The 15445-nt window shown below is 46.7% G+C and overlaps 1 protein-coding gene across 1 annotated transcript in view; it reads right to left on the bottom strand.

Moving 5' to 3' along the window:
• The window catches only part of LOC135215090 (vacuolar protein sorting-associated protein 51 homolog), a 46879-nt gene extending 36007 nt beyond the window's left edge, over nt 1-10872 (bottom strand). Inside the window, exon 1 of the mRNA XM_064249560.1 lies at nt 10590-10872. Coding sequence (XP_064105630.1) covers nt 10590-10592 — 3 coding nt within the window. The 5' untranslated portion in view covers nt 10593-10872. The remainder of the gene's footprint in view (nt 1-10589) is intronic.
• Between the last annotated feature and the right edge of the window lie 4573 nt (nt 10873-15445).

Here is a 15445-nt window from a genome sequence, read left to right as displayed (position 1 = left end):
CTTACAGCCTAACATGGACTCCGCTGCATGCCGGAGCATGTAAGTTAGATTAAACTAGTGCTCCGCCGCAATACGTGTGGTTAGCTAGGCGGTTGGTGGGGGTCTGAGGCTTACGCCGGAGACAGGAAAAAGGTTCCAACCAGGAGTGGTGAGGGGCCATGAAACCACGACGGAGAACGACGGAGATAGTACATAAAACTAAAAACCAATAGTCATCGTATCAGTAAGGGTATATCCATATAGAATGAGGTATAACTCTTTCCGTCTACTAGAGAAGTGCCCGGGTAAGGAGCGAGCTCTCCTCCGGTAGCGAAAACCAGGATATAGTAGGCAAGCAATATAGACCACTAGTAAATTCCCACCCCGCTCGCTGGCGGAGCCAGGTGGACCTATAACCGAAGGGGCTCCCGGCTTCAGCGGGGGCTCCGTCCGTTAAGGTGGGGGAAGGGTTGGGAATGGGGAAAACAGGGGGGGAATCCCGGCGTGAACACGGCGGACGAGAGAGAGAGGGGGGTGGCCTACCACCCCCCGTCCCTACTACTACCCGCCAGGTAACCCGGTACCCGAGACAAGTGGTCGCCCTAGCCCCAGCTGGTATAGAACTCCTGCCCCCTCGGAGGGAGAGGGAGGTAGGCTACAGTGGTTGTCATGACAACCAAGTAGATCCGCCAGACCCCTCCCTACCACACGGTAGGGAGGGAAGGGGGAGGGTAAGGTGCCTAATGGGACACGTGATCGTAGGTGGCCTAGGACGCGATAGCAACACAACCACAGAGGGCCACGTGAACCAGACTGTACCAACACATGGCACAAGGCACCTAGGCTAGCCTAGCACCCTAAATAACACTGACAATAAATAAATACATCGTAAAAGATAGAAGAGACACTTGAGTAAAAGAGAAAGAAGCCCAGGAGAAGGCGAACTGATCCGAAGAACAGTCGACTACTCGGAGCCAGCAGTAGCTGATGAAGAGCAAGAGCTGGGATGCTGGGCCAGAAAAACACAGTATAGCCCTAAATACCAAACTAAGAGATAAAAGGTAAAAGGGATGGGCTGTGTCCTAATTCTAAATGCGATGTAATAAAACGATGAACGTAAATATAGAGCCCATAAGCATAAGATGTCCCAGTATGGAAGACCGGGAAATCTTAACACACGAGGCGGTCACATAGCCGCCACGAGTCAACCGGAGACCGTATATGACCTAAAAAACGGAAAATACTGGTCCCTGGAAGACTGGAATACCAAAAATTATTACTTATGAGGCACTTAACTTAGCCGAAGCGATTGCAGCACGTTCCATCGTTGAGAAAGATAAATCCAAGCGAAAACAAAACGAGTGAAAAAAGATGCAACTAGCGTTGTCGAGCTAATAATTAAGGATGACCGCTAGGGGCGCTGCTCTCCGCGTGGCGTCAGTAGTAGTAGTAGTAGCGGTCGCATCACCCTTTAGTATCAGCTCTCTCAGGTGGGGATTTTATGTTGGAAGGTCTAAATGGTAAATGACTCGTGGTAGTGATCCCACTCGCCCCTATTTCCATACCGACACTTCTTTTATAGAGTGAGCGAGTCAGTTTTACTGACATTTTCTTGATTTTATTTTTTCTCTGGTAATTTTAGGATAATTTTACCTAGAAATAATGAACTTAAGGATATTTCATAGGCCGACACGAGCTGAGCCCAGAAAAGGATATAGCTGAATTGATAGTCATGATTTTGATGTTTGATTCCTTCAGGAAAGATGCCAACTTCTTAACTGCAGCGTCATATTGCCTCAAAGTTGAATCCCTTTTATCTGATTCCAGGAAAAGGATATTCTGGGGATCTATAACTGCATCTTTTTTGGGCGCAAACTTCATAAAGTCCATAAAGTTAGGGCTTTGAGAATTCCTGAGGAAGCGAACACAGTCTTCATTTGTACTGACTGAGAGAGCCTGGGATTGGGAATCCGTTGGGAGCGAAGACCCAATTCCAGAAGCAGGGGATACCAATTGCTCTTCGGCCAGTCCGGTGCTACTAGTGCCATTTGTCCCTTGAAAGTCCTGAGTTTGTTCAGAACTTTCAGAAGAAGATTCACTGGAGGAAAGATGTAAATCTTCTTCCACTGGTTCCAGTCTATGGACAGAGCGTCTGTGGCATATGCCAGAGGGTCCAGGTTGGGAACCACATAGCATGGAAGCTTGTGGTTCGCCTGAGAAGCGAAGAGATCGACTTGGAGACCTGGGACACTCCGGCGTATCCATTGGAATGAACTGTTGTCCAGAGACCATTCTGACTCCAAGGGAACTGACCGGGATAGAGCGTCTGCTATCACATTCCTTACTCCCGCTAGGTGGGTGGAGGAGAGGTGCCATTTGAACTTGTCTGCCAGGGAAAAGATGGCTATCATGACATGGTTTAGATGTCTTGATTTGGAACCTCCCCTGTTGATGCAGTGTACTACTACTGCGCTGTCCAGAACCAATTTTACATGAGAGTTCTTTGGTGGAAGGAGCCTCTTCAGGGTCAGGAACACTGCCATGGCTTCCAATACGTTTATGTGAAGCAGGCGGAACTGTAGTGACCAAGTTCCTTGAACCTTCTTGAATTGAGAATACCCTCCCCAACCTCTTAATGAAGCGTCTGTATGGATAGTTATTACCGGAGGAGGATATTGAAGAGGTAGCGACATGGACAGATTCTTCATTTGAGTCCAGGGATGCAGATGGTCCCGAAGGATTTGCAGAATTGCTGACAACTTGTCCTGAGATCTGACATTTGCTCTTGAGCGCCAGATCCGGCCTATGTCTTTCAGTTTGGCTTTCATCAAGATGTTTGTTACTGAGGCAAACTGTAGGGAACCTAAGATCCTTTCCTGGTTTCTCCTTGAAGCATATTTGTACTTTAGAAATTGCTTTACTGACTTCGTTATTTCCTTTCTCTTGGCTACCGGAATTGACAGATTGTGGGAGGATAAATCCCATTGGATGCCCAGCCATTGAAATCGAGACTCCGGAGTGAGTCTTGATTTTCCTTTGTTTATCTGGAACCCCAGATACTCCAGGAACTGAATTACTTTCTTTGTGGCTTTCCGGCATTCCTCGACGGTTGGTGCCCAGATCAACCAATCGTCGAGGTATGTTACTACCATTATCCCTTGCGACCTCAGTTGTTGAACGACTACTTCCGCTAGTTTTGTGAATACCTTGGGAGCTACATTCAGTCCGAAGGGCATCACTTTGAATGAGAATGTCTGGTCCCCTAGCTTGAAGCCTAGGTAAGGGCGAAAGTGTCTCGCTATTGGGATATGATAGTATGCGTCTGTAAGATCGATAGAGGTGGTGACGGCCCCACGGGGAAGTAAGGTCCGTACCTGCGAAATGGTGAGCATTTTGAACTTGTTGCAGCGAATGGATAAGTTTAACTGGGACAAGTCTAAGATTACTCTTCTTTTTAATGAGCCTTTCTTTGGCATGCTGAACATGCGACCTTGAAACTTTAAATGCTTGACTCTCGATATTGCTCCTTTCTGAAGGAGTTCCTCCGCAAAATCTGTCAATTCCTTGATGGAAGTTGAAGGAATGGTCTGGGTGGAGGGGGGCCCTTGATCCAACTCCAACCCAGACCTTTTGACACAATACTTTGTGCCCATTTGCTGAACCCCCACCGATGCCGGAAGAGGAACAGCCTCCCTCCTACCTTGGAGATCTCACTGCTGCTGTGCTGGGTGAGCTCCACGGCCTCCACGGAAGTGCTTGCCTCTGTTAATAACTCTCCCTGATCCTCTCTGACAAAAGGCTCCTCTGGGTCTGCTTCCCCTGGCAAATCGGTTAAAGTGCTGAAAGGCCTGGCCTTCATACATTTGGTTGAACGCCGGGGAGACAGCGTAAGATGTGGATGGCTGAGCCTGAGGTGAGATCAGGAGGATAGGTTGAGTTTGGCCCTTCGACGTGGAAGCCTGTCTTGGTTGGGTGACTGGGACAGCTGAGACAGACTGAACAAAGTGCTGAGGTTTCTTCTGGTAAGGTTGAAACCTCTTGGACTTTTTCAGCTTCTTACCCGAAGCAGACGAGTCTTGTTTCCTCTTGGCGGAGAGGCCCCAACGATCTTTGAGACTCTGGTTGAATCTCGTAGCCTCGTTCTGGACCTCCTTAACCGCTGACTCCGGGAAGAGGTCCGCCCCCCAGATGTTGGAGGAAAGCAACTTATTTGGCTCATGCCGAATAGTTGCTTCCTGGAGGACATGCTTTCTACAGTTGACCCTCACGACCACAAACTCATACAAGTCCGATTGGACTGTATAAGTCTGTGATTTGGTCAACAGCTTGAAGAGCGGTTCCGAAGCATATGAAAGAGCCGCTACTTCAGTCATAACCATAGTGTTGAGAGTCCTTGCCAGCCTAGACCTAGCCTCAAATTCTGCTTGAATGAGGTTGTCGGGAATTCTTGGAAGTTTTTCACCAAACTGATCCATAGCACAGTCCGGTTTAAACTTTCCAACTGTGAAGGTGGCTGGCAAGTCTTCCCACATATCACCAAACGAAGGGAACAAGGGTGATGTGGGATCTGCCTCCCTCAGCTGCGGCAAAGGATCTCCTTTTAGGCCTGCTTGCACGGTGACGCTGGCGATCTTCGTTAAGAAGGGAAGTAGAGCTTCCTCTTCCGTCGTGAAGATCGTGAATGGACTTTTGAAGGCTTGGCGCCTGGTGTTGATACAGTCCCATTCTTCGAGACAGCGAAGCCATTCCCTCTGTGCCTGATCCCTGGAGTAAAGGACTGTCTCCTTCGGGATCTTGTCCACCCTGTTCAGAGCTGACTCCGTCAGTCTGGCGTAGCCAATGAATGGAGGCTGCAAATTCTCAGGATAGAACTCTAAGTCTTCAATCCTTCGAGTTCCACACTCCGGGATGGAGATGAGACCATCTTGGAAAGGAGCATAAGACGCTACTCTCCAAGGGTTGCTCATGGAGAATGGTGGGAGGGAATCATGAGGTGGAAGCTGGATGAGACCGGCACTAGGGTGCTGGAGGTAGCAAGCTGCGGAGCCACTGATTGAAACCAGACAGGAGGTTCTCTTGTGTGGACATCCTGTTCGACAGCTGAGTGAACATCTGCTCCATACTGTTCCTCAAAGATCCTACAAGATCTCCCACCTGCTGCATCATTCCGGCAGAAAATGCAGCAGGATCAAAGCCAGGAACTGGCGCAGAAGCAGATGGGGTACTCAGAGGAAGTACCTTCGAAGAAGGAGAGACCACCGACTCCGCCGGAGTACGGGATCTCTCTTTGGAGGACTTGCTCCTCGGCCCTTTAGTAAGTGAAGCAGAGGAAGAAGATACTTTCACTTTCTCTGCTCCGGGGTGAGAAGCCGGAGACTTATGAGATGAAGACGCCGAAGAAGTCTTCTTAGACAATGACGTCTTACTAAGGGTTTTCTGAGCCCTGTGGTCCTTCACCTTGGGAACCACAGAGGCGTCTGGTGCACTATACGGGAGCTCCGCCCCCGTAAAGCCCTGAAAGGAAGAAGAAGAAGGAACAAGAGATGAAGATCCAGAGACGCCCAAGAGAAGCCCTTGAGCGTCCAACATACCTACCTCAACCAACAAGTCATCCACACCTACCATGGGCTCTACATTTATATCTAATGTGGCGACCTTCGCCGAGATGTCCTGGCCTGGTCCTTCCTTCATACATTGAGTGACCTGCCGCTGAATGGTCGCAATCGTCGAGGCTGCCTCAGTAGGGTTGACGTACCCCGTCAGCTTGCCTCCAGGAAACAGAAGGACAGCCAGCCTCTTCTCCAGGATGTAAGGCTGTCCTTTGGCGGCATTCTTCCCGAAGCCGCCGACCCAAGCTCTCAGGGTTGCGAGAGCAGTCTCCCTGACTGCGGCAGCCTGAAAGAGAGGGCGATTATCAGATCTTAAGGCTAAAGGTGAATCCTAACCCTTAGACTAAATCAAGCTTAAGACTAGCAATATCGGAGCATATAAAGGTATCAGTATACCAAGGAAAACTTAAGCTTAAACATATATCAGAACTCATATTTTATGAATGTGCTGATGAGAAAAGTACTTACCCCATCCAAAAATTGACTCACAAGCTCATAGCAGATCGAACATGCCTCGTGGAACCAGACCTGTAAGTCGCCATGGCTGGTGGAGCAGGGAGCATGAGTCCTGCCAGACCTCATGCCCGCAGGGGTCCTGCAACCCCACGGTGTTGCATCCCGGGGGTGGTTCCACAGTTGGTAGCCTGTAAGTGGAAAGATACATGAGTATCGAGATTACACTCACAGGGCTACCCTAGTACTCCGCCGCATGCCGGAGATTAATAAAATTTCGGGCATACAGTGTTCCCCCCGTATTCGCGGGGGATGCGTACCAGACCCCCCCGTGAATAGTTAGAATCCGCGAATGTTTGGAACCCCTATAAAAGCGCTAAAAACAGCCTATTTCGTTAGTTAAAACTTAAGAAAAACCACTAAAAATTTACATACTTAGTTTTTTTAATAGTTTTATCACAAAAAGTGCATTTTATGATGAAATTGATCACAAAAACCAGGAATTTGTGGATATTTCTCATAGAAAAATACCGCGAATGCGCGAATTTTCCGCGAATAATGCAGGGAAACGTTCCCGAGAGAAATCCGCGAATGTGTGAGTCCGCGAATCCGGAGAACGCGAATACGGGGGGTCCACTGTAACCCCTCCCCTAAGAACCTTATGCGATAATGGGTGATACAATAACTCCGGTGTAAGCCGGAGGAGGAAATTCCGTAAACCAGAGGTAAAATATAGAAATATGTTATATAACTATAAACGAAATTTCCAATAAGGGCAGGGGAGGGACCCAAGCTTAAGATAACTATAAACTAACTTAAGCATAACTAAAATTAAAATCGGAGGAGGACTCCGAAGCGCGGCGCTGTCCAACTCTGCCGGAAGAATGCCCTAGGGCACATGCCGGAGATGAAGGAACGATGGAAAGCTAAGGACCAACTGAAAACTTATCCACTCCGTTGGTTGGCGGAGCTGACCACGTCCCCCCTCCCGTAACCGATGGAACGCCAGGGAAGAAGAGGCATAGGTCCGCCGTCACAGGGGGGGGAAAGGCGAGGAGGGAAGAAGTCAGTTCCCGTGTATACGGCGGAATGCTGGAGCAACTAGGGAGGGGGAGGCCAACCCCCCGTCACACCGAGGTACCACAGCGCACAAGGGAGAACAAGGTCACTCCCAGCCTAACAGTCTGTCCAGACTCCCCTACTCCCTCCGCGTAGGGAGAGAGGGAGCCAGGCCCGGATGGAGCGAGTGAGAACAGACACCCCACCCTCCTACTCTATGGCGAGAGGAAGAAGGGGGGAAAGCGACTGGGGCGGGCGTCTAGCCGTACCGCGATCACGAGTGGACCAAGGTACAATAACACAACACAACCGACTGGATCGGACGCCAAGGGTCAAATGCAACCAAACTGACCAGGATGGTGCAACAATATGTGATGCAACAAAACTGACAATAAGGATGCAACAAAACTGTAACTAGCGTGGACCATAGGACCACTGAGACCCAGGCTATAGGCTATAAGGCTAGACGCCCTAGGCTAACCAAAATATACTATACATCGATAATAAAGTAGGGGAAAATATAAGGAGTGAAAGAAAAAGAACGTCCAGGAGTGCACGACTGACCCGAAAGAAAGTCTATCACTCAGAGCTAGCCTAAGCCGATACGAAGAGCAATGGCTAGGGTCTGGACAAGAAACACTCGAATGCCTACATGAGGTAGAGAGACATGCATGCATGACCTAAAACCAGGGGTAGGCTATATCCCCTAAACGATGTAAAAACAGCATACGGTAAAATAAACAATAGGACTTGAGCCACACATGAATAATTAAAAGGGGAAAGGTTCCAGGTATGGGGGACCGAGAACCTAACCGACCATGAGGCGGGACCATGCCGCCATGCTCCAGACCGGGAACCCATATTTATACCTAAAAAACAGCAAATATAGGCACCTGGATGGAACGAAACTAAATCCAAGCCTTTGCAGGACACTTAACTTAGCTGCTGCAATCGCTGCACGTTCCATCTTGCAAAAAAGGGGGAGATAAATCCAAAACACAGAGAGCGAAACGAAAACAAGTGTGGGTAAATGTCCGCTAACTTGAAGGATGGCCACCAGAGGCGCGGTGATCGGCATGGCATGGGTTGTAGTAGTAGTAGTTGCCGCCTCAATCTGTGGGTCGGCTCTCTCGTTGAGAATTTTGATATAGGAGAATTGTAAATGGCAAGAAGTTCGTGGTAGTGGTCTCACTCGCCCCAGTTACCATACCGACACCCTTCTTTTATTTTGGGTGAGCGAGTCAGTTATACTGACATCTTCTTTGATTTGTTTTTTCTCTGGTATTTGTTAGCTAATTTACCTTAGAAATAATAAACTAAAGGATTATTTCACGCAGCGACATGAACTGAGCCCAGAAATATTACATTACACACCTGTAAAAAACCTAACCTTCCAAGACCTAGCTTTCAGGAAAATTTATTCCTGCACAAAATGCACTTAATAAAATAAAAAATGAAAACCACACTTCAGCTACAGGTACTTATGAATATGTAAAGCCCTAAACAACTGTAAATTAATCATTAGCGTGGTGAACACGAGATAAATATAAAAATAGCACTAAGTATGGAAGTGAGCATAAATATATGATAAGTTTCCAGTGTTCAACGTGGTGGTAGCAGTGAGAAGAATCTGACTTTCCCCAAACACTGCTGTTCACCTCACCTCGGATTTGAAGGTTTCTGTAGTGGCAAGTGGTTTGGCAGTTGAGTCCTTACATACAAACAACCAGAGGGCCTCTTAGAAGCTGGTTTATCAATTATCAGGTTAAAAAAAGTGAATTCCAGCAGCTAAGATTCTTTATCTAAGTAAATGTATTAATTTTAATTAATAAAAAGTAAATATTTCAAGTCGATTTTTAAAAATAAGCCCCACACTGAAATGTCATATTTCATACAAGACAGCAAAGAAGAAGATGACACCTTCCTAGACCTCTTCTCGGACTTCTTCGCCTTCTTCAAGAGGGCGTGGAGGATCTGCTCCTTGAGGTTGGAAGACAACTCAAGAACAGACTCCTGGGGAGCATGGACAGGCACCATGGAGGATACAGCAGGAGCATGAGTCTTGTAAACTACTGAAGGGGTCATCAATGTGAGGTACATGGGTACACTCTAGGGCTTCAAGTAGCTCGTCGTCATAGTGACATTTGATGTGCTTACTGTCGTAGCAGTATGAGTCACTGGAGGAAGAGCAAGGTATGAGCAGCTTGCAGGTTACTTAAAATGCCCTGCATCGAGGGAGCTCCTTGGAGGCCAAGAGATTACCAGGTGTCCTGGAGTTCCTCCACCTCCAAGCCTGGAAACAAAGTCGGGTCAGAGGGGACAATCTCCATTTGTACTGAGGGAGATTCTTCACACACACCCCCCACAACCAACCGGATGGAAACCACCCAAGGAGGTTGCCCTGGCCTCCAGTCCCCCAATGACGATCTCCACCCAACAAAGCAAGCAAAGATGACGAAGGGAAACCTCTCCCAAAGGAGAGGTAGAAAGCAAAGTTGGGAAGTTTTGCTGGCAGGAGGGATGTATCTGAAGGATTAACTACCAAGGGAGTCATGAGGGTGCGTTACCCTTCAATGACGACTTGGGGAGTTTCTTCTGATACTTCCTGCTCTGGAGTCCAGTCACAGCACTCCTTACACATAGAATTAGGGTTGCACTCACCCCCTCCATGATGTGCAAAGGAAAAGTGGGTTTACATCTAAAGCCAACCAGTAATGGATGCAAGCCTTCTCCATGGTACCAGGGCACCTTCTTTTAGGCACCTTCTTATGGGGGGGTTACATTCCCAACAGCATGACAATCCCTGCTTATCAGTGCTGATCCTTGGATCCTCGGTTATCGGCACCGATAACTGGGGATCGGCACACGTCGACGCCAAAAATTCAGTTGTCGTCATATAACCGAATCGGCAATAACCGGGAACTGCCTGTATTTCAAAAACTTATTATCATCAAAATAGCTTAACCAGACCACTGAGCTGATGAGAGTTGGCCAGAAGGCCAAGCAGTGAGGCCAAATAGGTATTTCAATACATAAAGCAAACACATAAACAGAATGAAAAAAAAAACACACAATATGAAATAATCCCACCGGGAAAGGAAGTGATGTTCACCAAAGTAAACAAGGCGAAACAACAGCAAGCAGGGCAGAGGGCAGGGTAACTCAACCTCACCATAGCATGGCTGAAGGTAAAGTGACGCTCTACCGACTGGGTGGGCAGGACTATCACCAGGTTGTTAGATAGGTTACTACCATACCACCTTGTTAAAAGTTTAACAACTGGTTTCCAGCTGAAGTGAAGGTAATTCATTTAATAAAGACCAAAAAGTTTGTATATTGTTTAGGAACAAATGAACATTAATTTCTTATATAAATTACCTAGATTTCTTTCATTTATTCAAATCTCCTTTGTATTTGTCATAAATTATTCACTTTCCAATTGCAGTACGTATAGAACTTATCAATTACACTTGATGCCACTTTACTAACCATACTAGCACCTTCAGGTACAGTCTCATCAGACTGTGGTTGAGTTACATCTTTTCCTCCATCTGCAGCACCATCTTCACCTCCTACTGCTGAAGGCAAGACTTCCTCAATGCCAGCTGCAGCTTCTGCTATTCTTGTAAGGTTAGCAAGATCATCCTCTAATTTTGTACGAGCATGAGAAAGGAAATCATCACATAATCCTTCAGCTGGTTCACCAAGTTGAAGGAGAAGGTCAACACATTCTGTGAGGTGTCTTGCACTACCCTAATAAGGAAAAACAATTGTCATAAATCCAATTTTATAGCAATAAAGTATATATAATCTACATATAAAATTATTTTTATGATAAAATCAATTTTTTTAGTATTTACCCTCAATCATTAGGTTTATCTGCGGCTACTTGGCACAAATTCATCAAGGGTAAAAATTAAAAATAATAGTTAATCAGTGAAATGCTCCCAATAGTTACTCCCCCACCTTTGAAGGGGAGGGGTTAAATCAGCGACTTTTCTGGTGTCGACCTGTGTCGCCCTATGAAAAATGCCTGTTATTCATTTTTCCCAGTATAAATAGCTCTATCATATACCAGAGAAAAAAGCTAACATAGTTATGCTGAGGTTACTACCCCCAGCGCGATCACCCAAGGGTGTCGGTATAGTAAAGGGGCGATGTGTTACCACAAACCACAGGGCTTCTGCCATTTAGAAGATTCCCTTCAAAATCCCTCTCTTTTGGTGGGAGCCGTTACAACGGAATCTCACTACTCGTCCTGGCTCGCCACTACTACTACTACCGAAGCGCCATCTTGCATTCCTGTTATAGAGCCGTGCGCTTCAAAACAGAATTTTTTGCTATCCCTTTTTTCGATTGTATTCGCAATTAAATAACCATTATGAGTGCCCAATCTTCTGCTACTTCGAAGTTGAGTACTCCAATTTGGTTCTTTAACATATTTAAGTTATATTAATTATGCTATCAGTCCAGGCGCCTCAAAATATAAATTGGGGACGCCGACGACTGGGCAGCCATTTTGTGCGTCAGCATAGCAACAACAAATTACGCACGGCATATGTAAAATTATATATAAGGCTTAGCTTTGCTTATAAGATGATCAAAAGGTGTTATTTCTGTTAAAACAGATACTACTTACATTTCATAATAATAAGGCTTAGGTATTGATACAACAATGTCTCGGTGCTGGAGAACATTCTCGAATCTACGCTAGTCTTATTGAGGTAACCATATTTGATCCTTAACGGATACATGGTTCATTATCTCTAGTTAGCTTGAATTATTAAGCCTAGTAACCTTAAATCTATTTTTTCTCGTTATTGTAAGTTAGGTCTATAAATGACTTTACTAATACGATCTGGGAAATTGCCCATTTACGAATGGGAATTTAAGTGATAATGTCGGTTACGTAGATTAGTACTAGATATTAAGAGATAATTTCTATGCATTTTGTGATATATTGTTGTATTTAGATCAATAAATACCCAAAGTAATAGTATATATTGTGTGCTTGGCCTACCTGGATAACCTCCTGACTGGTTTTTTTTTTTTTTTTTTTTTTTTTTTTTTTTTTTTTTTTTTTTTTTTTTTTTTGTTTTTCCACTTTCGATCGCGATGAGCCACGGCCAGTCAGCGAAAGTAGGCTATTTAGCCTAAAAGTGGATCTACTTTAGATCAGGGGTAGAGCCAAGCAACATAAACTATTGCTTGCAAACCTCTAATCTCAGAGATTGAATAAAAGATATTATTTCGATAATATCTCTACTATATGATCTCTGGAGCCTCGGCGAACAGAGACTACTTCTAATCACTGTGATTGGAGGCAGGGTAGAATATGATAGTACTCGAAGTTCGGCATTGCCGGAATTCAGACTGAACAATTCCTAACTTTGGCAATTACAGTGGTTCGCCCACGTCTTTCTCCGACATCGGCGAAGTTCGGTGTTTCGGCATAAACATGCCTCTGAAAGGAATTTTCAGTCTATACTATTATACTTGAAAGCTTATTAGCCTTATTACATAGGTCGGTACCGAATTACTTCGGCAACGAAGTACTTCGCCAACAACTTAATGAAGCGTATATGTATAAGCTTTATTTAATATAAGCATTATTATTTAGTAGTAAACTACTTAGTAATAAGTCAATAATGGAATACTTCGGCAACGAAGTATTTCCCCGACAACCTAGAGAAGCATATATTTAATATAAGCATTCTGGGCTCAGCTCGTGTCGGCCTATGAAAGGATCCTTAATATCATTCTTTCTAGGTAAAATTAATCTAAATTACCAGAGAAAAACAAAATTAAGAAAATGTCAGTAAAACTGTATCGCTCACTCTTAAAAAGAAGTGTCGGTATGGCAATAGGGGCGAGTGGGAACACTACCACGGACATTCACCAATTAGAACTTCCAATCAGAATCCCCCTCCCCACAAGAGAGAGCTGATACCAACAGGTGATGCGGGCCGCTACTACTACTACTAGAGGACGCCACGGACAACAGCGCCCCTAGCGGACATCCTTAATTATTAGCGCCAGCTATTCGGAACGCATTCTCTTTGTGCTTGTGCTATTTACGAGGAATTTTATCACCATTCATCATGGAACGTTCTGCCATCGCAACGGCTAAGTTAAGTGCCTCATAAGTAATGTTTTACTGCATTTTTGTCTTCCGGGAACCAGTATTTTCCTTCTAATAGGTCATATACGGTTTCCCGGTTGCTCGTGGCGGCGCCATGCTGCCTCGTTAAGAAATTCCCGGTCCTCCATACTGGGACTTCTTATAACTTATGGGCTTACTATATTACGTTCATCGTTTTTTAACATCGAGTTTTAGGCTAGGCTTAGCCTTTACCTTTCTCTTAGTTTTGGTATTTAGGGCTATTCTATGTTCCAGCCCAGCATCCCGGCTCTTGCTCTTCATCGGCTATCGCTGGCTCCGAGTAGGCTTCTGTTCCTCGGAACAGTTGCCTCCTCCTGGGCTTCTTTTTCTTCTACTAAAAGTGTCTTTTCCATCTTTACGATGTAAATTTATTCTATTTAGGGTGTTAGGCTAGCCTAGGTGCTTGTCCCATGTATTGGTACAGCCTGGTTTCACGTGGCCTTCCCACGGTTGTGTTGCTCGCGGCTTAGGCCACTTGGTCAACGTGTTCCCATCGCACCTTCCCCTTCCCCTTCCCTCCCTACCAGGTATAGGGAGGCGCTGGGGGACCCTTGGTTGTCATGACAACCTCAGTTGCCTTCCTCCCTCTCTCTCTGAGTGGTTCCCCCAGGGGTTCCTCCCAGCGGGGGGTATAGGGTCGACCACTCATAGGGTACCGGGTCTCCGAGCGGGTAGTTGTTGAGACGGGGAGGAGTAAGCCACCCCCCCCCCTCTATCTCTCCCGCCGTGTTACGCCGAGACCCTCCCCCCCCCCCCCTTCCCCAGTTGCTCTGCCACCTTCCCTTTCTATAACGAACGGAGCCTTCCGCCGCAGCCGGGGCACCTTGGTTATAGATTACTGGCTCCACCAGCGGGCGGGCGGGTGGTCACTACTAGTGGTCGGTTGCTTGCCTACTATATCCTTACATCTCTCCCCCCCGCTACCGGAAGGGAGCTTGCTTCTTACCCGGGCACTCTTCTAGTTAGACGGGTGGAGAAAGGTTTGATATTATTGTTATTTTTAAGGATATACCCTAATTTTACGATGATTTGTTTAATTTTATTATTCATATGTTTACCATCCCGCCATTATCCGTCGTGGTTTCCTTTTACCACCACACCTGGTTGGATTCTATCTCTTGTCTCCGCCGCCAGCGGAGCAATAGCCTAGGACAACCAAACCATTTTCTACCACACGTATTATGGCGGGGCTCTGGTTTAATCTAACTTTCTCGCTCCGGCACCAGCGGAGCAACTGTTAGGCTGTAAGTGTTCTCCTGATACTTATGTATCTTTCCACTTACAGGCTACCAACTGTCAGGTCCTGGGATGCAACGCGACGTTGTACGACCCCTGCGGCCACGATGATGCAGGTCTCACGCTCCATGTGCCACGCCGTACAACGATATGATCGTCTGGCACCCGGAAGCCTGCGCCATCTGCTACGACCTAGTCAGTCACTGGTGGAGGGGGTAAGTCGGATTATAGACTTCTTTATCATTTTACTAACTCTTAGACATAAGTTTGTTAACCCGTTCCGCCATTAGAAGCTCATCTCACCTTTTCTTTCAGGCTGCTGGTGTGAGGGAGGTCGCCCTTGCTACCCTGAAAGCGTGGGTAGGCGGCTTCGGGAAGAACGGCCGCCAAAGGCCAGCCTTACATCCTAGACAAGAAGCTGGCCGTCCAGATCTTCCCCTTTGCGGGCAAGTCAACAGGGTATGTTGACCCCTTGTCCGCAGCCCCTCTCATAGCCTCCATCCAGCAAGAAATGCAGCAATCTTTCGGGGCGGGGTCGTAGCCACACAGGAGTCGGTCCCGGACGTCGCTACCCTGGACTCAACATTGAGCCTATGGCGGTAGGGGCAGAGGATTTGTTGGTTGAGGTAGGTGTGTCGGCGCCCAAGGTCTTTCCTTGGGCGCTCCTGGATCTTCTCCTGTCCCTTCTTCAAGCGCTCCTTTCCAAGGCTTTGTGGGATCTGAGATCCCTACCCGCTCTCCCACTCTCTCTGTACCCCCAAAGGTGAAGGGACAGAGAGAACCGAAGACCCTAGTTAAAGACGACTTCTAGAGTCATCTTCGTCTTCTTCGGCTAAGAAGTCTTCGACTTCTTACGCTGACGCGTGTAAGGCCAAGCCGAGTCTTCTTACTCGAAGAGCTCTAGAAGGCAAGTCTTCTAAGGAGAAGGCTCGCGCTCCCGCCGAGC

This window comes from Macrobrachium nipponense, chromosome 5 (genome assembly GCF_015104395.2).
Source record: "Macrobrachium nipponense isolate FS-2020 chromosome 5, ASM1510439v2, whole genome shotgun sequence".
Classification (NCBI taxonomy): domain Eukaryota; kingdom Metazoa; phylum Arthropoda; class Malacostraca; order Decapoda; family Palaemonidae; genus Macrobrachium; species Macrobrachium nipponense.
This window is presented reverse-complemented; position numbering and strand designations above follow the sequence as displayed.